Below are 23,329 nucleotides of genomic sequence, written 5' to 3' on the forward strand. Positions count from 1 at the left end.
GTCAAAATTCTGAGAATAAAGTCAGAATTCTGAGAAAAAAAATCAGAATTCTGAGATTAAAGTCAGAATTCTGACTTTTTTCCCATATTAAACTGAAATAATATTTAAGAATCGATTAACTTTTTTATTTTTTCAGTAGCCCTAATCGTCTTCCGTACATTTTCTTTTTAGCCATTGACGATAGAAAAATCGACCCATTTTATTATTATTATGTACTATGTATGCTGGGAGGAATGAGATGAAGTCACACAAAAGATAAAACAGTTTGTTTCATACAGATTTTATTAACTTAATAATTAATGATTACCATCAATGTATACATTTATATTACACCTACAAAAAGAAAAGAGCTACCTATATAATAAAATGGAACCAAAAAAATTGTATGGATCTATGAGATTAGCAACTGTACAAAGACAGAACAATAAGATGATAGGTATAAATCTGAGAAGTGCAGACTTTTATATTGTTGATTTAATTTAATGCACTTAGAAATTTTGGACAAGAGCTTATAATTTTGCCTCCCAAATACAAGAGCAAATAAATAATTTGAAAAATATAACAACTTTAACTTTCATATGAACCCAACCAGTAAAACACCTTCTTATTATTTAACAAAGAAATTTGCAACAACTTACCAAAAACATATCTATTTATAGTGCTTTTTTGATCAATCGGCTAAATAAACAGAACCTTTTGATATTATCCTCTTCAAATCTGCAACAAACATTTTCTAAATGGAAAATAAAGCAGAATCACGTTTTTCTAGGCACTTCTATTGAGTCCTCCATCAAAGACTCACAGCTTGAATTAGCGACGGAGTGGCACCACTTAGTGGCAGAACTTCTGAGCTGCATGTGAGCAGAAGGAATCTCTCTTAAATCTCTGCGACACAATCTGACAGGCGTCAGCTCTAAACTCTTCTCAGACTGACCTCTAGAACTCCTTTCATGGGAATGACTGTGTTCAGAGGTTTTTCTCTTTGGGGATGCTTGGATGACTGAAGGTGATGATGTAAGTGCTTTTGCCTCTGCTTGCTCAGTTGAGATTTTTGTGTATGTGGATAAAATGTGTGTCATCTTTCCCTCCTCACCACAGTTTGCTTTAGGGTTTTCCACACTCAAAGGTGTAAGAATGTCCTGCCTCTGTGTGCTCTCTTGATTGTGTTGGTACTGATTGTCAGTGTAAGGAGAATCATTGAGAAATTCTTTAAGCTTCTTTTTCAGCTGACGACTGGAACTTTTGTAGAAAAACAGCTCTTTCTCCAGATGATGGATTCTGTCTTGTATTGATTGTGGTCCCCCTCTTGATGCCTCCTCTAGATAAACAGAAAGACATACACAGGAGAAAAAAAAAAAAAAAAAACAATAAAAAGTAGATGTCACATAAAGTATCAAGAGGCGGCTCATCACAATCTTCACCTTTAAGTTTCTGTAGTAGCAGCTGAATGTTGTTTTGGTGGTCTCTGTGTTGTTGGGTAAGCCTGCGGTCTGTGTCTAAGGCCAAACGCTGCATGGCTGCCTCCATCTCCTTCATCGCTGCCTCCTGCTCTCCGGCTTGAAGCTCCAACTCTTCGCACTGCAAACGTAAATGGCGCTCTGCCTCTCGAAGAGAGACTACCTGCAGTTAATAAAAAATATGAGGGAATAGTATGTATTTTCATTATATATACATTTAAAAGCTCAAAGAAACACAGTCATCTCACAGGAAGGGGCAGGAATTAACAGGATCTTCCCAAAAAGTTTTAACTTCACTTAAAATGACTAATCAAGAACATTTTCATTACAAGGCTTACATCATATTAAGATATATCTTACGTTTTTACATTTCTTACATTAATATGTTCTGTGATGGTGCCCTGGGTAAAGATTTACCCAGGGCACTTATTTGGATTCACCATTGTGAGGCAACAGCAAGCCTCTCAATCAACATTCAGCATGACCCCATATATATCTATATGAAATCTGGCTCCGCTGTGCGGCCTTGGGAGGCTATATATTCTAAACTCCTCTTGGATATTATGTAAACATGACACTCTGCTCCCTCTGCCTGCTCACTTCCCTGAGGACATCTGTGAATGTGCTCTCTGAGCACTGGGGTTGATGAACATTAAATTACATACTATCAAGGACATTGGGTTGCTTTTTTGTGCTGAGGTTTTTTTGACATCTTAGATTGTATTCTGCTAAATATAAAATGTTAAATATGATTTTTTCCCCCCTCCTCTTACCTATTGTGGTTCTTTTTCTTTTTACCTGATCTAAGGGAAGCGCCTTTAACAGCACCAAGGCCTTGGACATCGCATTTTTTGGGATCAGTTGTTTTTTTTATTGAATTGAGTAAAATATGTAAATACTAATACAACCTAATTTGAAAATTCCCCTCACATACTGCAGGCATTTATATATTTAACTCACCAAATATCAGTTACTCAACAAAGACACTGTTAATTAACTACTATCTTTAGCCTAAAACCAGAGATGGCAAAAGTACTCACTTTCCGTACTTGAGTAAAAGTACAGATACTTGTGTTAAAAAATACTCTGGTAAAAGTGGAAGTACTGATTAAACTTCTTTACTCAAGTAAAAGTAACAAAGTACAGGCTTGTAAATTTACTTAAAGTATAAAAGTAAAAGTAGAAACCACTTTTTTCATGCTGTTGCCTACATTTTAAATGGATGTCTGCCGATAGGACTAGATCTCCGTTGTGTTCATTTTCAATCATCTCGTCGTCCATACTACTATGCTAACGCCACCGCCACCAAGCTGCAATGATTTGCCGCGAATGAATACCGCAGAATCTGTCGATTCATTTTGTAGTGGTGCGTCAAATGCAACGTAGATTCCCATCCAATTAGATTGAATTTGGTATTGATGATGTGAAAAAAAATAACGGTAACTCCATTGAAATGATTCAAAACTAAAGTAACGAGCCAATTTTTTAAAATGTAAGGAGTAGAAAGTACAGATATTTGTGTAAAAATGTAAGGAGTAGAAAGTACAGATATTTGTGTAAAAATGTAAGGAGTAGAAGTAAAAAGTCACCATAAAAATAAGTAGTAAAGTAAAGTAAAAATATCAGAAAAATCTACTTGAGTACAGTAACGAAGTATTTGTACTTCGTTACTTCCCATCTCTGCCTAAAACTTGCAGAAAACCTTGATGTCTTACACATTTTACATATCCGGATAATTAGATATTTAAAAAAAAAGTAATTAACATCCTCTTGCCTTGTTGAAATATTTCATCAACAGCTCTGTGGCCTCAGGTAATGAGAGTTCCTTCAGCTTCCTAGAAATTTCACAGAGTTGAGCCGGTTCAGAGCCTTTGGACTCATACAGATGAGAGTTTCTGACTAACAAGTGCTTCTGCCGGTCCTGGATAGAGTTGCTTTTAAACTCAAGAACTGCATCTAGTGCCTCCACAGCTTCCTGCAGCTGGAGAAGGGAATGCTCCTCCTGCAAGACCAGCATAAAGCAAACAAATAAACAGTAATATGTTGAGCATAGAGAAAAATAATAACTGGGCAGACATATCGAGCACATATTAACACACAATGTAAGATGTAATTTCCTACCTCCATGGTGAGCACCCTGTTGTCCCTCAGTTGAGCTTCCAAAGTATCCCTTTTCATCTTAAGCATGTACCTGTATTTTTCCAGTTCCCTGATTGTAACTCCTTTGGTCTTTCTTATACTGCTCTTGCCCTTAAGCTGCTCTTCCACAGACTCCAGTTCAACAGACACGTGCAGCAAGTCTTGACTCAAAGCCTATATGTTTTTAAAAAATTAGTACCAAATCTTGCTTTGGAAACACATGTTTAGAAATGCATTCAGCAGCAAACAGTAGCTGACCTGACTGGACTGCAGCACCTTGACCTGGAGTCTGTTTTTTAGTTGCAGGATCTCCTCCCTGTGCTGCAGGATCTCCTCTTTTCTCTCCAGCTCTTCTTCCAGCTCCTGCAGCTCTGCTCTCTGCTGAATGACCTGTTCTTCTTCTTTTTCAAGCCAGCTGGTGTCCAGCAGCTACAATGCATGATGAAATGAGAGAAATATGACAAAAGAAAAAGATACACTTTTCTTGAACCACAACTCAAGATAACCGTGTTAATGACAAATAATGTTTGAATACTTTACCACTCTGTCTGATGCTTCCTGGTGAAAGCCTTTAGGGTTATTTGAACTCTTTGGACTTTGTCCCTGTTCACGAGACCCAAAAAACATATCAATAAGAAAAAATTATAATCATTTCAAACTGAATGTTGGCTGCACAAATAAAGAAATTTGGAAATTTAAATTATGTGCAACTGAGGTCCATGGTAAGTAAATCAAACTATAAAACATAATGTACACGAAAGCTCATGCAGTACAGGAATGGCTCACCTAATCAATGGACAATCACCAAAAATACTGATTAAAAAAAAACTCCCCCCAGTAAAAATGATCATGTTTTCTTTTATAAACCTCATCTCATTGACCTTATTTTGTTGGAGTTTTTTGTTGCTGTCCACAGTCTCGCCCAGCTCCCTGAGGCTGCTCTGAAGCTTTGCTCTCTCCCGCCTCATGCTCTGTAGGCTGTGGTACACCTCAGCTCGGATCTGCTGGCTCTGAATGGACAGTCTTTTCAACACGTCCCCTTCCGCTGCTCCCACTGTTTGGGTTTCCCTTGCTGTTTAAGGGAAACAATCTTGTTGAGTTTTCAGGCATTTCATGTTATAATACTGACAAAATTCTCTGAACTAAAAAAAAAAACATGAAAATGTGATGCAGTTCAGTTTATTTCCTGTCAGTGTATTTAGGTCAGTGCTATTCTGATTTTATTCCAAACCTAGACTTAATTATTATAATTTTCTACATACAGGACTAAGAAATATGTAAAAGTACCAGTTTTCTCTAGTTCTTTGATGAGGTCTTCCTTCATCCGGATGTTGATGGTGAGTTCATGGATTCTCCGTTCAGCATTGATGGTTCTTCTAACTTCCTTTGTTTGGTTTTCTTTAGTGTCTGAAACGTTAAGAGAAAGAAACAGCTTCTTGGTACAGTTTATGTCAACCCGATGCTTAAGAAGAGATAACAGGATGCGCTAAATAAAAAAAATGCATTAAATAAAGTATCTAAAGTTAAAAACAAACAATGGATACCTTTGTCCTGAACAGACTCCTGTACAGCCGTGTTTCCATTAGATTGTTTCAGTCCAGAACTTTGGGGTTTCAGCAGTGGGTTCTGTTCCCAGTTTGTCCATGTTAGATTTAAAGGATGTCTAAAGGAAAGATTATTTTGTTTTAGAAATGTAATATTAACATGATACTACTCTATTTTGGCTTTATGTGGTAAAATGTTATGAATAAAGCAGAATAAAACCAGCTTAAACCACCCTCTACAGGTGTGGAGGGTGGTATAAGCTGGGGTTAATGGTACCAACAGTTGCTACCCTCGGGCTTTGTGTAAACCTTCATTCAGATGGAAAGCGGTGAATGACATCCTTTAAGTCCAGTATTTATTATGGTAATTAAGCCTTTGAATTGAGAACATTTTTGGGATCAGGCTGCACCCATTTTTTTTTTTCAAAATGGTAACGTCAACAAGTACAGGGAGTAAGAAGAAACTCTCAAACATGGATGTTTTCCTACTTCAGCTGTTTTGTTTTTATTTTTGTTAAAGTATCTGTCTGCCTGACTTGTAGCAAATCACAAAGTCTGCAAGACACAAGCTTTTATTGTGGGTGTTACACTGTCGTGTTATTAAAGTAGTTGTGCTCCTTTGTCATTTTATGACTTTGTAGTTCTGATCATTTCATACCAAACTTTTGTACCTGCTTCAATTTAAATACATTTTCAACATAATTGTTATGATTCTTTCACGTTCTCTGCTGCTCCTGCTGAGATCGACTCATAATTTCTGCACCTCTGTCTTATTCCAGCTTCTTACAGCCCGTTACTTGACAGAATTTTGTGAGCGACTGGATGTAGATGTCCAGTGTTTCTTCCTTGTCCTCATCTGATCTCCTGTTCTTTGACATTGCTCATGTGCCCCATATTCTACCTCCCCTGCATTTACCCAGCTTTTGATTTCTGAAACTAATTTCTTCACACACAACATTGAGTTTAGCTTTTTGTAAAACCTTCTGATCTTTGCCTTTGCATGTTTGGTCCCTGTGTGTCTCTGGTCAAGCCTCTGAACGCAGGATTCATTATTATTGGATTGTTGGACCTCAAACCTGATCTATATGGGAATCCTTCCCCATCAATCTCATGTGATGTATTCCACACCTGAGCTGTGTTTTCAGTGCTTCACTGTGTGGGCAGAAGACTTTTTAAAAATTTCTATTGCTAAAATGGTTAATGTGTTTGTCAGCATACCAGAAGGAGGATCGTTCGGATCAAGGTACATTTTTCCCTGACTGTGTCACTGTCTGAACTCCCCTGGGGTCTCCAGACCTAGGAGACCAGCTCTAGATTTTAACATTTGTCTGTAAATACATTTTGTGCTCAGCTGAATTAAAAAATAAAAATAAACATAGCAGCTTCAGTCATTGTCCTGAGGGGAGTTTAGTTATGTGATCATTATAAGTTATATATTTCAGCAGGAGATTGATTATAATTACTTTAGGGTACATTACTCTGGAGTCCAGTTGTGTAATGTTTCACAGTAGCTGACTGGCCCAAATCGGAATTACCGTAGAACCAAAATATACATTCATACATTTTCAAAGCATTGTCACTTATAGATTGATTATTCTTAAAAAAAAAAATCAATGATAACTTATTTCCAAAAGCATTTTCCTCTTCAGTGTCCAAATTCCTTTATCAGATATTTTATGAAAGCAAAAATAATTTAAATAGCAAACCATGAAAACTGTGTTACCATCCCTATTAGGGCGGCTCCACATTAGAAAGGCTTGTTGATTATTTCAATGATTATATTGACTGTTACTTCCTAACATTTTCCACGTCTCTCTCTTTTCCATTAACACACTGTCCCCTCCTCTTTCCTTGAGACTTCTATCAGTAAGTGGTCGCAGAGTATTAATAGACTGCTCCTGTCATAAAACACTGCATCTAGTCACTCCATGGGATTGCAATTTTTGCACACATTAATACTGCAATAACTGCTCCTTGACATATCTGCTTTAGCACCACTTATCCTATAAAGAAGCCCACTTTTTCACCCTTCAGCCCAAAGTGTAATTGCTGTCACTATAATCATTTTTTATACTTTCATAATAAACTATAAAAAAGTATTTTCAGTAAATGTTCTGACCTAAATTCCTCTTTGCTCACAGATCTCTCCATTCCCATGATTTTCTCCTCCTCATAATTATTTTGAGTTATTTCTTGGCTTTCTCTCCACTGAGTCCTGAATGGGCAATAGATTTCATCTTTCTCCTCCATCTCAGCCAGCAGTAGACGGCCCCGCATCTTAAAAGCTGCCATCACCCTCTCCAGTGAGCAGGCTGGTGGACTTGAGTGAATCTACAAACACAGACAACCAGACAAAAATACCTGCAGATATAGATAGAATAAAAACAACAGATAAAAAAAGAAAGCCCATATTAGTTTAGAGGGAAATGCAATACCTTCCTGGACTGCTTGTGCAGAGAGCTGTGTCCAGTTATAGGGACACTGTGGGGTCTTGCACATGAGCACCCAGAGGGCCTTGCTTCTCCAGCTGTTCCGGGGCTCGTCCCATGAACAGCCATGAGGTCGCTGTGAAGGCGATCAATCTCAGTCTGCTTATTCAGCAGTTGCTCTCTCTGAAAACAAAACAAAAAAACATATTATATTCATACATATGTAAATGAAGCAACAACTTCAAAATGGCCATTTAACTTTCTGATCCTTCTTCTTACCTGAATCTGAGACGCTTTCTTCTCTTTCTCTAAGGCTAAAAGTTGGAGTTGCTTTTCTTCCAGTAATTTCTCAACTTCTTTTTGAACCTGTCTCAGTTCTTCCTCTTTTTGCTCCAAAATATATTCTTTCTCTTTCAGGGTTTTCTATAGATGATGGAAAGAAAAAACAGAAACAGACAAAAACTATAAGCTTTTAAAATTATCTGATTTCTTTTTTTTTTTCTTATCCAGTGGCTGTCTTTTTGATCAATTCAATTTTTTCCTTTTTTTTACTATTTACTATAACCCTACAAATCTCAGCAGCTCCCTCTGTATGCATACAAAGGTCTTATGATTACATTATTTAGTCGTCTTATCTCATTATAATACAGTATGTGATTTGCTTTGATTTGTTCTATTTGATACTAAACAAAGCACTTTGCATGTATTTACCATAACCCAACCACATGGCTGAGGGTACAATATCGTGCATAATGTGTAAACGAGGTAGAACCACATATTATATATCAATGGGAGATGCAGTGAAGCAGAGCTAGTCAGCAATGCTAAGTGGAGGTGAGACAAGAAAATGGAAAAGTTTAAGATCAAGTGAGCAAAAGACCACAAACAAAATAATACTTGGTGCTATGAAGGACAAGGCACGAGTAGTATTCAGAAAATAATATGAAGGCTGTTTTTTACTGAAGCGGGAGCTAAAACTGCAGCAGCATTCAGATTTCCCTGTCAAGCTGATTAATTAATGGGTAGACAGCTTTACTAATGCGGATGATATCGATAGCAATGCTATAATTAGGCTGCTGGTAAGAGTGACAAAAACATTGGTATGGTATGTAACGCATAGAATGTTTGCTGTAATTCAAGATTCCACTTTGCTAGGCAGTAATATAAGCTGCAGGCGGATGGTGGCTGTTTACAACAATGTTTATATCTGCTGATTGGCCGGTTTAGTCTCTGGAAGGACTAAGTAAACACTAGAAGGATTAATGCTTGTTGTTTTTTGTATTCTTTTTTTATAACAGTTCATGACAAGGCACCTTTTGAAAATATTTTTTCAATGAACACATAACTTTTAATGTGGCTAACTGAATACCGTTTTCTTTTCACCTGACACTTGTAGAGTTCTTCTCTCAGTTCTGAATGGGTTAAGTTGAGAGTTTGGTCTCCAATCCCCTCTGAACTATTGTCTGCTGGATGTGACTGACCCACAGCTGCCAGTCTCTCCTGCCAGTCTTGCAGTTTCTGCCTGAATAGATCAGTTGGAGATGCCTCTGAGATTTCTGCAAGCAAAGTTGCAGCTTCCCTTGTCAAGAGGAGATACTGTGCAGCTGTGTCTTGCTTCAGCCTCTCATCCAGTACAGGTACGCTAATCTGTTTCAAGCCATCTCCACCACTTGTTTTCTCCTTTTCCATTTCCTCCATGTCCTTCTCCTTCTCTTTCAGAAGCTCTCTCAGAGTCTGGACCTCGTACTCCAGCTCCTCCAGTCGAGCTTTGGTGGATGGCCAGATTCCAGGGTCTGATTTAATATGTGTCAGAGAGGGAGCTGGTCCTGGACAGTTGCGGATGTGACGGGCCTTGGATGCAAACTGAAGAACGTTCAGAGTCTCACCAACAAAGTGGTGGGACGGGCTCACGCATGCAACCATCACAGTGTGGGCATTGCCTCCCAGTGAGTCCCTGAGGAGACGAGTGATCTTGGCATCACGGTACGGTACATGCGCACTGCTACAGCTGTTGCCACGCCGGCTCCGCCCACGGTCGGAGAGGGCCCTGATGACATTACTTATTGCAAGCAGCCCTGTGTTGATGAGTGCAGACTCTTTGAATTGTGTTCCAGTGTTTCCGGTTTTGTCAGCACGTTCTGATCCCGCCAGGTCCACCAGGCAGAGTTTGGACGACCGCAGGGACTTTAAAGATGTGTTATCTTTGCTTCGAGAGCAGATGTTGACCTGAAGGGTGAGGATCACATGGGAACGACTGGAGTGCTCGTTCATTCTCGTTGCACAAGTATGACGGAGGGCATTTCCCATCTGCACAGCATCGAGCAGCTCTTCAGGGGAGGTTACAGCCATTTCTGTGGCACCAACCACCACTGAAAATAGACCAAAAAAATACAATAAGATCTGCTGGACAGACAAAATCCTGTTTTTATAATAAGTGTGGACATATTTAGTGTGCTTTTGTGCTCTTGCTATTATACTTAATCAGTCTTAAAACCTGGCAAAGATCACACTACTTTATTTATGTCATTACACACAAAATAACTGAGAATGTGATCTATTCTTTATTAGATTTTTCTTTATTGTATTTGAAATTCTGAATTATTACCTGTATTCCCCTTTTCATCTTCTCTGATGTGAAGCTCTTTAAAGTTAGTGTTGATGTCCAACAGGTCCCGTAGCTCCTCTCTATAAAGCTCCAGGTAAGAGATCCGCACCACGGCTTTAATGCCGTCATTGTTCTTCTGCTTTGCCAGCAACAAAAACACATCTTGGGCAACACGATCAATAATTCCTCCTTCATCTAAAAGAGATTTTTTTAAATGAAGATATTAATTAGTATATAATGCAACAATGCATGAAGAGAAACAAAATAAAGCTTGTGTGCACAATATTTATCTTTTCTATACTCTGAGAACTCACATTTTAACTTAATATTTAATCTTTAAATATAATTTAGTCTTCTGTGCATTTAAGTTTACTGTCTATTTGTTTTTACAACTGCTACAACTGAGACAATAAAGGCATTTTAATATCTTTAACCCTTTATAGGGCACTCAGTGAAATACTTTGAAAATCAAAATTTTAAGCCAGTAGAGTTATTGGAATCCAGGACAAAACCTTATTACCTTTGGAAAATTAAGAAAAAAAGGATATTTGGGTGGCAAAAATGAATGTCAATGTAATAACAAGAACTTGCCCGAATATATTAAGAAAAATAACAAATGTGCTTCTATAAGAAATTCGTGAAAAACACTTTTTTTTGGTACATCATAATCTTAGAGGCTTTAATACTAGCACTGGCACTTATATTATTTACTTTATAAACCTAAATATAACTGTTAACTAGGCTTATTAACTTTTTAACTTTACTTTTTAACCTTTCAATGAGCTTTTTACCTTTTTTTCTTCACTTGTTAACTTTTGTTAACTCATTTACAGTAGGTAATATATCATTCAAGGCCTCATTTAATTGGTCAAATGCCAAAATAAGATGTACAGCCATGTAGCAGTATCTTTAGAATGGCTGGATATAGATCTTGTGATTCTAGATCTCACTTGGGGGGGTTAAAAGATAAATCTAAAAAATAGAAAGATAATAAAAACATTTGTCAATACTTCAGTTCAAACAGCAAAATCTTGTTCTCATTCATTCTAGTATTTTATATTAATCGTTGATAACTATTAATCGAAATTGTTAATGAAAACAGACTTTTTTTTAAAAATCTAAATGATATATGAACACTGATGTTCGATAATTAAAGTGAATTTACTGATATGCAAATCGCTTTTACAATATTCAGATTTAATATCCACATTTTTATTTATTTTAAATAAAACTACATAACTGTGGTCAACTTGCCTTGGCTTCCCCCTCCCAGTGTGTACGTCTTTCCAGAGCCAGTTTGTCCGTAACAAAACACCGTAGCGTTAAATCCAGCAAGCAGGGACTCCACCAGCGGCTGGACACAGCTCTCATACACCTCATCCTGGCTGGCTGTGGGTCCGAATGCGTGGTCGAAAGAGAAGAGGCGGTCCGAACCGAGCATCACCTGCCCAGAACCCTGCGGTACCACCCGGACACACTCCTGGTGGTGGTGGAGGAGCTCTCTGCTGAGCAGAGGACGGATACGGACCGCGACCCGAATATAAACCTCACTCATTAGGCCGAATTAAACCTATAAACTTACGATGGGGTTCACTGTTTTGACAAAATCGAACCCCTAAATATTTCAAAAATCTGATTTTGAAACATCTATGAGCGATTTCCCTGATCTAACAAGACAAACCATGTAACAGAACCCATGTTCAACGTTCTTAGGCATTTCTGTTACAGTTTCAGTTACTTCAGCTCTTTGGATTTGTTGTCGACTTGGGTTGCCCGGCAACCGACGCCGATGTGACGCATCTTCCAAAAAGCAGGAAGAATATGGCAGGCCATTTTGACATTTATTAGCTTGACTGAATATGTATATTCAGATATGAAATTCATTTTTAGACATCCAGAATGTTTATTTCAAATAGGAGTAATGTCATTTTGGATATCTGAAAGTAACGGCCCAATACATATGAACGGGGAAAAGTTACCTCATTTGTCCTAGTAAGAGTTACATTTCAGATATCTGAAATTTATGTTTTAGATAGGAACAATGTTATTTTAGATATCTGAAATGCTCATTTTGCCTAGGAAGAAATGCATTTGAGACATGTTAAATATATATTCAGTCAAGTTAATGAATTTCAAAAGGGCCACTTAAAATTTCTAGATTTCTAGGTAGGCTATTTGAAAGTTTGTTCTTACTAGTACAGTTATATTGTTGGGAGCCTGAAATGTAATTTTTGCTAGCAAAAATGTATTTTAGGATATCTATATGTACATTTCTGACTAGGAAGAATCTTATTTTAGAGATCAACAAATGGAACAATAGAGGACGGCACTTCTAATAAATGTCAAAACGGTCTGCCGTTGTACGTGTTGAAGAAGGCACGGGACAGGTGTCGTGAAGGCAACAGCGCCATCTACTGCATATAGTAGGTTACTGAATTTTTAGAACATAAACCTGACATACCTAACAGCTCTGTGCTCCGGGTTCACAGTGGAAGCTATTATGGACATTTCATCAGAAACTTTTATATGAACTACAAAATGAAAAATGTTTCTTTTAAAATGTACAGGATTAACCCCGCTTACCTGTATATGTTAAAATATATACAGACAATAAACACCCATTGTAAATTTTGCAAAGAGTATCCAGATCAGTCCTTTTTTTCGAAATCGCAAAGTAACAAGAACATTTTGGAAGAAATGTAATAGCTTTATAACTTGTAATATGGATACCATTTTTTTCAGTATGCTATGAACATGTTATTTCTGGTGTGCATGGGGAGAGGACTAACATATTGAAAAGACTGGCAATTAATCTAATAATATTTGGCAAATTTAAATTCTTATCAATGCTTTTTTCCAATACTTATTAAAGAAACTGGATTATATAAATCCTTTATACACAAGGGTACAAACAAAACAGCTATATATATATATTAGTGCCTTAAATCAATTTCATTGAATTTATTCTAACATCTTTGTGTTGTATTTTTTGTCTGTACTGAATGTCTTAACGTGGGTATCTATCCCCCTGGTATGCCTTGTTATATGTTTGGTATTCTGTTTCTTATCCTATGTTTATTTTTAAAGAAAGATGCCTATCAATAAAAAAACAAAAGCTCTATATATCTAGTGCCTATTAAAGAACGGAAATTACAAAACAATGAAAATAAAGACATTTTCTACAATTTATGGATTTAAAAAGTGAGAAGTGCAGTCTTATATAATGCAATCAATAATTGAAACAATCTGTGTTTTGATACAGAAAATATCCCTCCTTGCTTAAGAGTTGGTAATGTCGGAGATTTCCAGAAGAACTGGGGATAAATTATAAAAGTGATTTTTTGGTTGCATTAATTCTTCTATCATTTGTTTCCATGTTCAGTAAATTGCGACTGGTCACCACTTTTCTGTTGTGATCATTGTCTGCACTTTAAAAAAAATATCGACACTTTATTTGACCAACAATGCTAAAAAAAAAGAATCTGATTCTCAGCTTCTGATTAAAAAGAAGAAAAGCAAAGCCAGGACTGAGCAAACCAGCTCCACCATTTTAAGGAATCTGGACTGTTTTGTCAGCCCTAATTCAAAATGCAAAACTACTGACCGGGAAAACTTTACACTAGATTGGTTCCTTTAAAGTCTGTTGAATACTTATGAACATTTGTTTCATTTATAAAATGTACAAAGAGAATATTTTAGGATTTTTTTTGCAGTTGGAACAACTTAAGATAAAGCATTGTTAGCTAAAGGCAGCATTGGTATAATCACCTAGAATGATGTACTTCTTTTTTTTCATCTGATCTAAAGAAACTCGACAAGAACTCTAGAACTCTACAAAGACAAATTCTTCATAAAGTGAATAACTTTAAGGTGAACCGTTCGCATCATCTGCAGGAGACTGTAACAGTGTCTTCAGTCAAAGGCTCCTTCAGATCCAATCTAAGACAGACTGATGCAGAAGATCCTTCCTGCCTTCAGCTATCAACATCTGTTAGAATTTGTTACAGATTTATTTTCCTTTGGGATAAATAACATACTTATCAATCCCACTGACCACTTCAAAACATGCATGATGTAAATAAATAATATAGCTTCAATAGTCACAAAATACATTTGTTATAAAATATTCAATGTGAAAACATTTTCACTGACTGCAAACTGGCCAGTTTTATTGAATCAAAGTTTATTTTACAGCAGAAAATGAAGCCTGTCACAATACTCTGCTTAGATCAGTAGTAAATGCAGCGTGTGTGGTGAATGGGAATGTGGGCCATCTCTTTGTGGTGCTGCTTAGCAAAAGGCCAAAGGTAGAAGTCAATGATAGCAGAGTTAATGCTGCTGACTGCTCCGTCTCTCTCCTGGATAAGCTTCTGCAGACTTTCTTTGATCAGCTCCACAGACCAAATCGAACATCCTCGGATCTCGACCTCCCTCCGATCCCCTGAAGGTAGCAGCTCACCTAAGAGAGATCACCCCTGAGGATTATTTACTTTCTGTTTTCCGTTGGTTTAAAACAGCCACCTTGGAATTTGCCCATATTATATTGAAATTCAGCATGAGAGACTAACAGAGTCATAGAGGAAAATCTGAAAAGTGTGACGTGCATATGTTACAGCAAAGTAATGGGGAATCCATAGAAGCTGCAGACATTCGCAGCTTAGGGAGACAAGAGCACAAATATTAGATGTGCACTTCTGAAATCTGATCTTTTGGAAAAGGTAAGAAAGAATTTAACAAACATGTGGAAAAAGATGCTCTGAAACAAAACCAAAGCCTGCATGCAAAACACAAGGTAAAACGCAACATTTGGTTCAATTAAAAACTTCAAGTACAATTCTAATCACATTTTTGTTTATAATAATTAAAATAAATGCCGTAAACTGATAAAACATAATGCATAGCAACAATATATAAGTTGATTCCACACATAAAAATTAAGTATTTGATAGAGTTTGGTGCAGAGCAGCGCAATCTTCTTGGCTGAGATTTTCCCCCTTTAGTGTGACCCCTCCCCTATTCAAAGACAAGGAGAAGGAAAATGGTTGCTGTAAGAATGATCTAGTCAAAACCCAGACCTAAATCCTGTTCATAATACGCGGCAAAATTTCCAAACCGATGTTTGGAGATGCTCTCATTTAAAATCCAAGTGGCAAATATTTCCAGATATGCAAAACTGATGGAAACAATTAGCAAAATATATGAAGCAGTAAGTGCCATAAATAAATCATACGCCATAGTATTGAGTCAGGGGTACAGAATATAGAAGAAGGCCACACTTTTAAGATTTATATTTTGCTTCCAGCTCAATCCAACTATTTGAAACTTTGTGTTGGCCAGACAGAAAAATCTTAATAAAAGCTTCTGGTTTTTAAGAAAGACAGAAGGCTGGATGGTAATGTGGTGCAGCAGCAGAGCAGGCGCCCATTTGTGCAACAAAAAACGTGTAAAGGTTTTAAAGGTATGAACATTTTCTTAAAGAAAGCAAATACATTAATCAAATCGAGTAAACACTCATGTCTCCATTTCTCACCGTTCTTCAACGCCTGCATCAGTGCATCAGAGTATCGCAGCACTCCCAAATACACGAGTGCTTGAGGGACCCTGTAGTCTGCAAACATGGTGAGCCAGTCCATGTTGATGATGTCACCCTCTCCTCTGGCTTCCATCACACCCCAGAAATCTGCTACTAAGATCTGGGCTCGCTTGTAGAGGGAGATCCTTTTGCCCTTAAACAATAAGCAGATTAGCACAACATTGAATTAATCTTCACTCAGCCTCCAACTACTGAAATTTATTGCTCTTACTTCAACACATTAAGAATCACTATGTAACAGTAGTTTAAGGGTGTCCTTCACAATTTTTTATATTTTACTTAAAAAACACACAAAAAAAATGCTGAAAACTGTGAGCGACCCTTAAGATGAACACTTTTGATCAGCATCAAGATATATGTCATTCTACTTTTGGACAGAAGGGGGAACCATCATGTTAACATTTCTTCAAAGTCCTCCGCAGGCAGGTAGTTTTAAGCTGTTTAAGAGAAATGTAATAGGCTTAATGTGTGGTTTAATAATCAAAGGATTAAATATTAAGAAAGTAGGCTGTGGAAGGTAGCTAACCCTAAGGAGGCCAGAAAACCACAAAGACAGTGGGAGCAACTGACAGTTGATACCTACACTGCAAAAACGATCTTGAAATAAGTAAAAAATTTCTTAAATTGAGTGTATTCACCCTTAATTTGAGCAGGTAAATGAGACAGTTTGCCAATGGAATGAGTAATTTTACTCTTAAAATAAGATAATTAGATAAAATGCACTTGAAATAAGACAATGCAATTGTGTTTTCTTATTTTAAGTGTAAATTGTCTTGTTCCACTGGCAAAATGTCTCTTTTACCTCCTCAATCCAAGAACAAATGCACTTATTTTGATAAAAAATGACTTATCTAGATTCAGATTTTTTGCAGTGTACTGAATATCTTTGCAGTTTGTATAAATTCAGACATTCCTCATCCTTTTCTGTGTTTATTCAGTCCACTGACCTCATAGGTAGCTTCATCCCTGTAGGATGGGATCTTCTCCACAATAAGCTCCACCATCTTCCGAGCGTCGTTTCCAGCCTGGCTGATAAAACTGCGGAAACTTCCTCCGTGTTCCAGCAGCACGCGGCCGCCTTCAGCGAGGACCTGGACAGAAAGATTCAGGTTGTAAAGGACACAGATCTAACATGATAAATGAGATGAGCTGCTCACCATCAACTAGTTTTAGAAAGGGAGTAAATAAATATAGAAATAGAGATGACTGATGAGAAACAACAATAAAGTAATAATATAATATATATTCTAGTGAATACCGTTTTCTGGAAGGAAAATTTTAATCTTATGCTTTTACATTAAATTTGCTGCCTTGAACAAGGCAAGAATTTTTGCATTGGTACCAGAGGCTTTGATCATTTCTTAATCAACCACATAATTTGGTTGTAATTCAACTGGTTTCTGTTAATACAAATAAGAAGCTTGTTCTTATCTATAAAACAGGACAGGTCGTTTAAATTCCATATTCAGTTGGTATCTAGAACTTCCTTCTATCACCATTGGGACTATTTTGTCAGAGTGAAGGTGAAAACGCATTGGTTATCATCACTATAAAAAAAAAAACATAAAAACCTTCATCTTATATAGTAATAGTTTGAATGATAAATGAAAAATCAAATTTCTTGTATTTGAGCTTCCTTTTATGAATCTCTGTTAAATCCAGAATGCAATATAAAATTCTCTTTCTAATGCCTAACACCTTACAGGGGTCATGGAATGCAAAACAGAGTTTATATTGTCATAGATGAATAACGATAGTTCAGTGGGTGAAATGGACGTACAGAGAAGTTCAAACCCCATCGGTACCTCCTCTCTTTGCAAATCTCACATTTCTAAACTTCCACCATACAAACTTCCACCAGAGTTGACGTAAACTCTGGGATGTTGCCTTATTTGGTTCTGGCCTGTACTCAGAACCTGCCTTACCCCTCATTCTCATTGTAAACCAACCAATCAGCGCACAGCTCACCTAAATATTCCTGAGCATACCATAAAAGGAACTAAACCTGTTTCATTCTGGGGCTTTTAGCCAGGTTTGCATTAGGGCTCATAGAACAGCAAGTATGCCATTTTCAGCCCAACCAATGTTACACACCCTATTCAGAGACCTTAAGGACCAGCACCAAATACCCTACATAATCATTCTATGACCCCTTTAATAAAGGGTTAACTACTGGCACATAGAGTTTCTAAAAGTAGAATTGGAGGCAGATCTTTTACTTTTTAAGACTTCTCTCCTGTATACCCTAAAACTCAAATTTTTATTCTCTGAGCAGACACCCTGTCTACTTTTGAGACTGGGCTTAAATCTTTCCTTTTTGATGAATCTTACAGTCGGATAGGCTCAGGTTATCCTGAGTTATTTCTTTAGTTATGCTGCTATAGGCTTAGGCTGCTGGAGGACATAATGTCCAATTTTTTCTCACTCTATAAAAAGTTGAAAAACAGAGTAACAAACAAATGTAGGTTAAATGTAGAACCTGGTGACGTTCCTGAAGCATCGGCATGCCCGTGTCATTGTCTGATCGGAGAACGTGTTCCAACTCCTCCACACTCATCTGGGAAAAGTATTTGGGATCAGTGATGGGAACGCCTTTGGAAAGGGAAGGCAAATTATATTGGTTATTATTTATGGTTTATAATGTTTAGTAAAAAAAATTAAAGAATTTTTTTCTAATTTCATGTTTTAAGCTCTACTGAAGCACAATCTAGCTAGGACTATCCGTGCTTTACTGAGAGAAGCTGTCAGAAATATAAAGGGCACAGCGATAACACATCCAGAGTGGTATTCCATACGAGACATAACTGATTCATATCCGGAGCCATTCATGCTAATTATAAATTCACCATCAGCCTCATGCAGAGCCATCAGCAATTTCCCCCGTACTCCGAGCTTACAAAGGGCACACAGACAATAAGTGGCCATAATAATACCACATTTTTTTTATTTTCTGCTAGGAATAAGAAAACAAAAATAGCCACATGGCATAATGCCACCGTGTCATCTACAGTGACACTGTGGCAGCATTTTCTGCCAATGGCTCAGTGTTTGGACTTTTCTATTCACACATTTTCCCCCAACTGGGATAAATCTTATTTTCTTTGCAACCTTTTTTTTTCTTCTTCTTCTTTTGTACCATTTTCTCTTCAGTCTACTACCACAGCATGGTGGCTCTGGCTGCCAGGCAGTGTCGAGGTAGATTTCCTCCAAAAGGGGTGGATGGAAATATTACCGGTATTACATGATGAATTTATTGTATTACAGGCATAAGAGCCATCATCTACCCGCAGACCTTCCCGCTTAAAGGAATAGTACACCCAAAACATGATCACCCCCATGCTGAACAACACTCTGGAGTACTTTTTTGATATCTCAAATGCATCTGGAGATCTGGGAGGCTTCTTGCTGTCTGCTGACATTCAAATAATGGAGGTCTATGGTGACCGAGACAGAAAGGTCCATAAAAGTCCACAAAAAACGTGTCAATATTCCTCCATACTGCTCGTCCAATGTATTCCAAGTGTCCTGAGTGGGTAGCATCCAGAATTTACTCGAAACGAAGTCATTTAGAATGTTTTTAGAGCATAAACAGTAGTGTATAGGATTTCCTGTAAGCGCGCACATGCGCGCTCACGACGCTACGGAAGCCGGCAGACCAAACCAGCGCATTCAGCTCGGTAAAGAACTCATGCTCTTCCTCAACACTGAAGTCCTCAGACATTTTTCTTTCGTTGTTTCTTTCTTTGCACAGGTAAACAGCACATTTCTTCTTCTACGCTTGCATTATTGGCAGAGCAGACGCTGAATGCGCACTTTCATCTGGTTTGGTCTGCCGGCTTCCGTAGCGTCGTGAGCGCGCATGTGCGCGCTTACAGGAAATCCTATACACTACTGTTTATGCTCTAAAAACATTCTAAATGACTTCGTTTCGAGTAAATTCTGGATGCTACCCACTCAGGACACTTGGAATACATTGGACGAGCAGTATGGAGGAATATTGACACGTTTTTTGTGGACTTTTATGGACCTTTCTGTCTCGGTCACCATAGACCTCCATTATTTGAATGTCAGCAGACAGCAAGAAGCCTCCCAGATCTCCAGATGCATTTGAGATATCAAAAAAGTACTCCAGAGTGTTGTTCAGCATGGGGGTGAGTAGAAAATGAAGGCTAATCATGTTTTGGGTGTACTATTCCTTTAAGGGGGAGAAAGAAAAAGTACAATGTAACAACAACGATGAAAAACAAAACGAGAAACACATAAAAGCAGCAACTGCAGTTTAAATGTTTGTCATTCCAAATATCTCTGGTGGCACTTTCCTATCTGTTGTGCGTGTATTTGTGTAGTCGCTACTGTGTTTAGGTGTGTGCATCTCCATGTATTCATGTTTGCGCAAAAGGAGGCAGAAATTAGAACAGAATAGAATCAAAAAATAATAGAAAATCCCTTTAGTGTCCCACAATGGGAAAATTCTGGTGGTAAGATGAAATTGAAATTTGGAGGTGGTCAAAAACAAAAGATGAGGGTTCAGTGAAGAAATCCTACCAAGCCTCCCAAAGATGGCAAATGCAGAAAAGAATAGAGAGAGAAAGAGAGAGAGACCTCATCCTGAACACCAACCTACTGCCTTCTGCTCCTTCTCGTTCAGATCAAAACGGCAAAAGCTAGAATTAAGGTACATGACGTAGTGAAGTGCTCTTACCTTCTTCCATGGCTCTGGTGATGGCAGCACATAGGGTCATGTAGCCAGTGTAAGTGGTGCCTTTATAGGTCACCTCACACTGCTGTGCCCCGTTCTCTGGCCAGAAGGAGAAGTTCATGGTATCGACAACAAATACCCAGTTTAACGCCTACAGGGTTATTAAAAAACCATCGTTAAGTAGAAATCACTGGAAAGTGGAATGTTCTTTACATAGTTTTGCACAAACATTTAATCAGATGTTCGTTTTAATTAGTTTCATACATTACAGTGGAATATTATTAAATCCTTTTACCTTTCAATGGTACAATAATTATTTTACTAAATTCAACACATAACAGTCTGAAAGTTTAAGACTGAAAATTAATAATTTTAATAGTGAAGTAATATTGTAAATAATAAAGATTTCGGGATAAATTATTTAAGATAAAAAAATTCACATTTTCGGACTCATTAATATTGTCTTACAAGTGTCCAAATGTTGGGATGTTAACAATCCTTACATTTAAAGATTAACATAAAAAAAGGAAAGTTCTACATTGTGTGTTTACTAGATAATTATATACTTGACATTTTATTTTAGTACCATTTTGATTTAGTTCTTCCCTAAGCTTGACATTATGTGGAACACCAAGTTACATTTTTTAATTAACAAAAACGTTGTTAGAAAAAGAAAAAAACCTGTAATATTCATAATTCAAATTAAATCTAATTTAACCCAAAAGCAGCAAATTCTTCAAAAATGTTATTTGGTTCAAATGATTTTTCTCATTTTTAATTTCAGAACATCAATCTGCATTTATTTGTAATGTATTTTTTTCATTCAACTTTTGAACATTTTGTATTTTATACAAACTATAAAAAATTGTAATATATTATATATATAAAAAAAAAGGGAACATCCCCTCTTCTAACTTCTCTTTGATTCTGTTTAAACCCATCTATGGAAGCAAGTGATTTTTTACATTTGCATTGAGCTGAAAGTTAATTCAGCCCTGTGGTGCTGAGAAACTCCCCTGATCAGAGCCTGGTGCTGGAGCCAGAGGATTGGCCATCTTCCAGCCACTAGCTGTCAGGACGTCACTGTGTCTGAGGCCGTAGAGCATCTCTGCTACCTTCTGCACTCCAGCTTCCTCGATAAAAACGTCTCGACTGTGCTGTGCCACAAATCGCCCAGATTCCCTGGGAAGGAGAGGTTTCTCCATGATCACTGCTGCAAAACTACAACGGAAAAAACAAGAAAACATCCCATATTAAATGAAAGGACTCGGTTTCTCAGAAACACACATCAAACACAAATCTAAAGAATATATAGCTGGTTTTAAAATTAAGGCTAAATATAGCGTCCATGATAATGCTTCAGTGCTAATAGCAATTTTACAGTTTTCAATATAATTTACTGAGGAGGTGTATCATGCTCAGGTCTTGAAGGCTATCGTTCAAAGACAGCGTTGGGATTTTTTATGAGATAAAACAGAGCCTATTACATTTCTAAAATTAGATTAAAAGCATTGACAAGGACAGCCTGGAATGTGATTTTTTGTCTATTCTGCCTCAAAAAGGTAACTTTCAGGATTTCTCCTGATCAATCTTCTTATTAACTCTAGCTATGGAGAATCATCCCCATAGCACAATTCTGCCATCACTATGTTTCACAACATATGTTGGCGGATATGTAGGGTTATTTTGTTTCTTCACAGAATTATAGGTGCACACTTTTCTTCTGTGTAGAATCCACTAACTATTTGATTGATCTCTATAGCAGGGGTCACAAATGTGATGCCCACAGGCACCAAGGGGCCCTCAAGGACCACATGGGGTGCCCTCAGCATCTTAATAATGAAGTATGGTAGCCTACTTCTAAACATGCATGAGCCATGAGCACCTTTTCCAGACATTTCTTTTTTTTTTTATAAAATTCAATCAACGGTTTTGAATACTTTAACGAGGAGCAGCAGATGTTTTTTCTTTTTGTCTGGTCACCAACTACACCAAAAAATGACAGATTGATTAAAAAGTATGAATATTGTGTAACATTAACAGGAAGGGCAAAGTCCACCAACGGTTTTAAGTTTGATTTTTTTTCTTTTCATCATATCAATAATTTTGAACATTTAAGCATTTATAGGGATTTCAAAAATGACAAAATATTTAGGTGAATGCTGACTCCTCAGATTCATAGGTCTGCCTAGGACTCTGTGCCCATGGTGCAGCCCTTACCCTTAAAAAGGTTGGAAACTCCTGATCTGCAGCTTCAACTTGAAATTTAGGACTTTTTTAACTGAAACCTGCTTTGAACTTCTCAAACATTTAATCCTCCATCCGCCTGCTTCTTAGCGATGTCGTTTAAGTAATGTTATTTAAAGCACCGTTGAGGTGTTTCATATATAAAGTAACGCAGACGTTAACTTTAATAATGAAGTATGGGACTAAACATGCATGAGCACTGAAATTCTATTCTACACTTTTTCCTGCATTAAAAAAATAAAATTCAATCAACGGTTTTGAAAACTTTAAACGAGAAACAGCAGATTTTTATTTTTTTTGTCTGGTCACCAACTACACCAAAAACTGACATTAAAAGGTATGAATATTGTTTAATATTAACAGGAAGGGCAAAGTCCATCAACAATTTTAACATTCGTCAGTGCTGCATTTAGTTACCATCTGTACCACTTTAAACATTATCTTTGAACTTACTATTAGCTTGTGGCTCGGTTCTGCTCAGATGTTTTTTTCCCCCATTACTAAAAGCAAAAAACGACCGCTTTGTTTCTACTACCGGGTTTGTAGCTGTCAACCAATCAGTGAAACCCTCCGTCTGATCGACCAATCACAACAAGGAAGGAGGGAGCTCGTTATG

At 37.3% G+C, this 23,329-nt stretch overlaps 2 protein-coding genes across 4 annotated transcripts; both read right to left on the bottom strand.

Annotated features, from left to right (window-relative positions):
• Window positions 1-274: 274 nt before the first annotated feature.
• Window positions 275-12,070, bottom strand: LOC119796622 (kinesin-like protein KIF27). 3 transcript variants are annotated; one of them, XM_038305254.1, is made up of 15 exons: window positions 11,429-12,056; window positions 10,175-10,369; window positions 8,953-9,938; window positions 7,849-7,992; window positions 7,576-7,752; window positions 7,260-7,471; window positions 5,141-5,259; window positions 4,884-5,003; window positions 4,478-4,668; window positions 4,137-4,199; window positions 3,855-4,025; window positions 3,579-3,770; window positions 3,232-3,459; window positions 1,422-1,620; window positions 276-1,318 (listed from the first exon to the last, which is right to left on the bottom strand). In XM_038305254.1, exons 1-15 carry the CDS (start codon window positions 11,727-11,729, stop codon window positions 756-758), a joined length of 3,861 nt encoding a protein of 1,286 aa, XP_038161182.1. In that variant the 5' UTR covers window positions 11,730-12,056; the 3' UTR covers window positions 276-755. The 3 variants fall into 3 exon arrangements, 2 of the variants coding, with proteins under 2 accessions (XP_038161191.1, XP_038161182.1); XM_038305263.1 differs by lacking the exon at window positions 3,579-3,770 and having other exon boundaries at window positions 275-1,318; window positions 11,429-12,064; XR_005282495.1 differs by lacking the exons at window positions 276-1,318; window positions 1,422-1,620 and adding an exon at window positions 2,272-2,468 and having other exon boundaries at window positions 3,142-3,459; window positions 11,429-12,070.
• A 2,267-nt stretch (window positions 12,071-14,337) lies between these two features.
• On the bottom strand, window positions 14,338-23,285 carry cunh9orf64 (chromosome unknown C9orf64 homolog). Its single transcript, XM_038305678.1, has 7 exons — window positions 23,167-23,285; window positions 21,483-21,687; window positions 20,470-20,617; window positions 18,247-18,359; window positions 16,715-16,858; window positions 15,705-15,900; window positions 14,338-14,633 (listed from the first exon to the last, which is right to left on the bottom strand). The coding sequence occupies exons 2-7, from the start codon at window positions 21,669-21,671 to the stop codon at window positions 14,404-14,406; spliced, it is 1,020 nt and encodes a 339-aa protein (XP_038161606.1). The 5' UTR covers window positions 21,672-21,687; window positions 23,167-23,285; the 3' UTR covers window positions 14,338-14,403.
• Window positions 23,286-23,329: the final 44 nt, after the last annotated feature.

This window comes from Cyprinodon tularosa, unplaced genomic scaffold (assembly GCF_016077235.1).
Source record: "Cyprinodon tularosa strain WSP-4 unplaced genomic scaffold, ASM1607723v1 ctg115, whole genome shotgun sequence".
Classification (NCBI taxonomy): Eukaryota; Metazoa; Chordata; class Actinopteri; order Cyprinodontiformes; family Cyprinodontidae; genus Cyprinodon; species Cyprinodon tularosa.

Excerpts from the sequence above, each read along its gene's own strand:
- LOC119796622 (XM_038305254.1), bottom strand. The coding sequence starts at position 11,729 with ATGAGTGAGGTTTATATTCGGGTCGCGGTCCGTATCCGTCCTCTGCTC. Across the intron at positions 10,370-11,428 it reads ACTGGGAGGGGGAAGCCAAG|ATGAAGGAGGAATTATTGAT; the intron begins GCAAGTTGACCA and ends AATCTCTTTTAG. Across the intron at positions 1,621-3,231 it reads TGATGAAATATTTCAACAAG|GTAGTCTCTCTTCGAGAGGC; the intron begins GCAAGAGGATGT and ends TATTAACTGCAG.
- cunh9orf64 (XM_038305678.1), bottom strand. The coding sequence starts at position 21,671 with ATGGAGAAACCTCTCCTTCCCAGGGAATCTGGGCGATTTGTGGCACAG. Across the intron at positions 18,360-20,469 it reads CACCAGAGCCATGGAAGAAG|GCGTTCCCATCACTGATCCC; the intron begins GTAAGAGCACTT and ends CCCTTTCCAAAG. Across the intron at positions 15,901-16,714 it reads GGGATGAAGCTACCTATGAG|GGCAAAAGGATCTCCCTCTA; the intron begins GTCAGTGGACTG and ends TTATTGTTTAAG.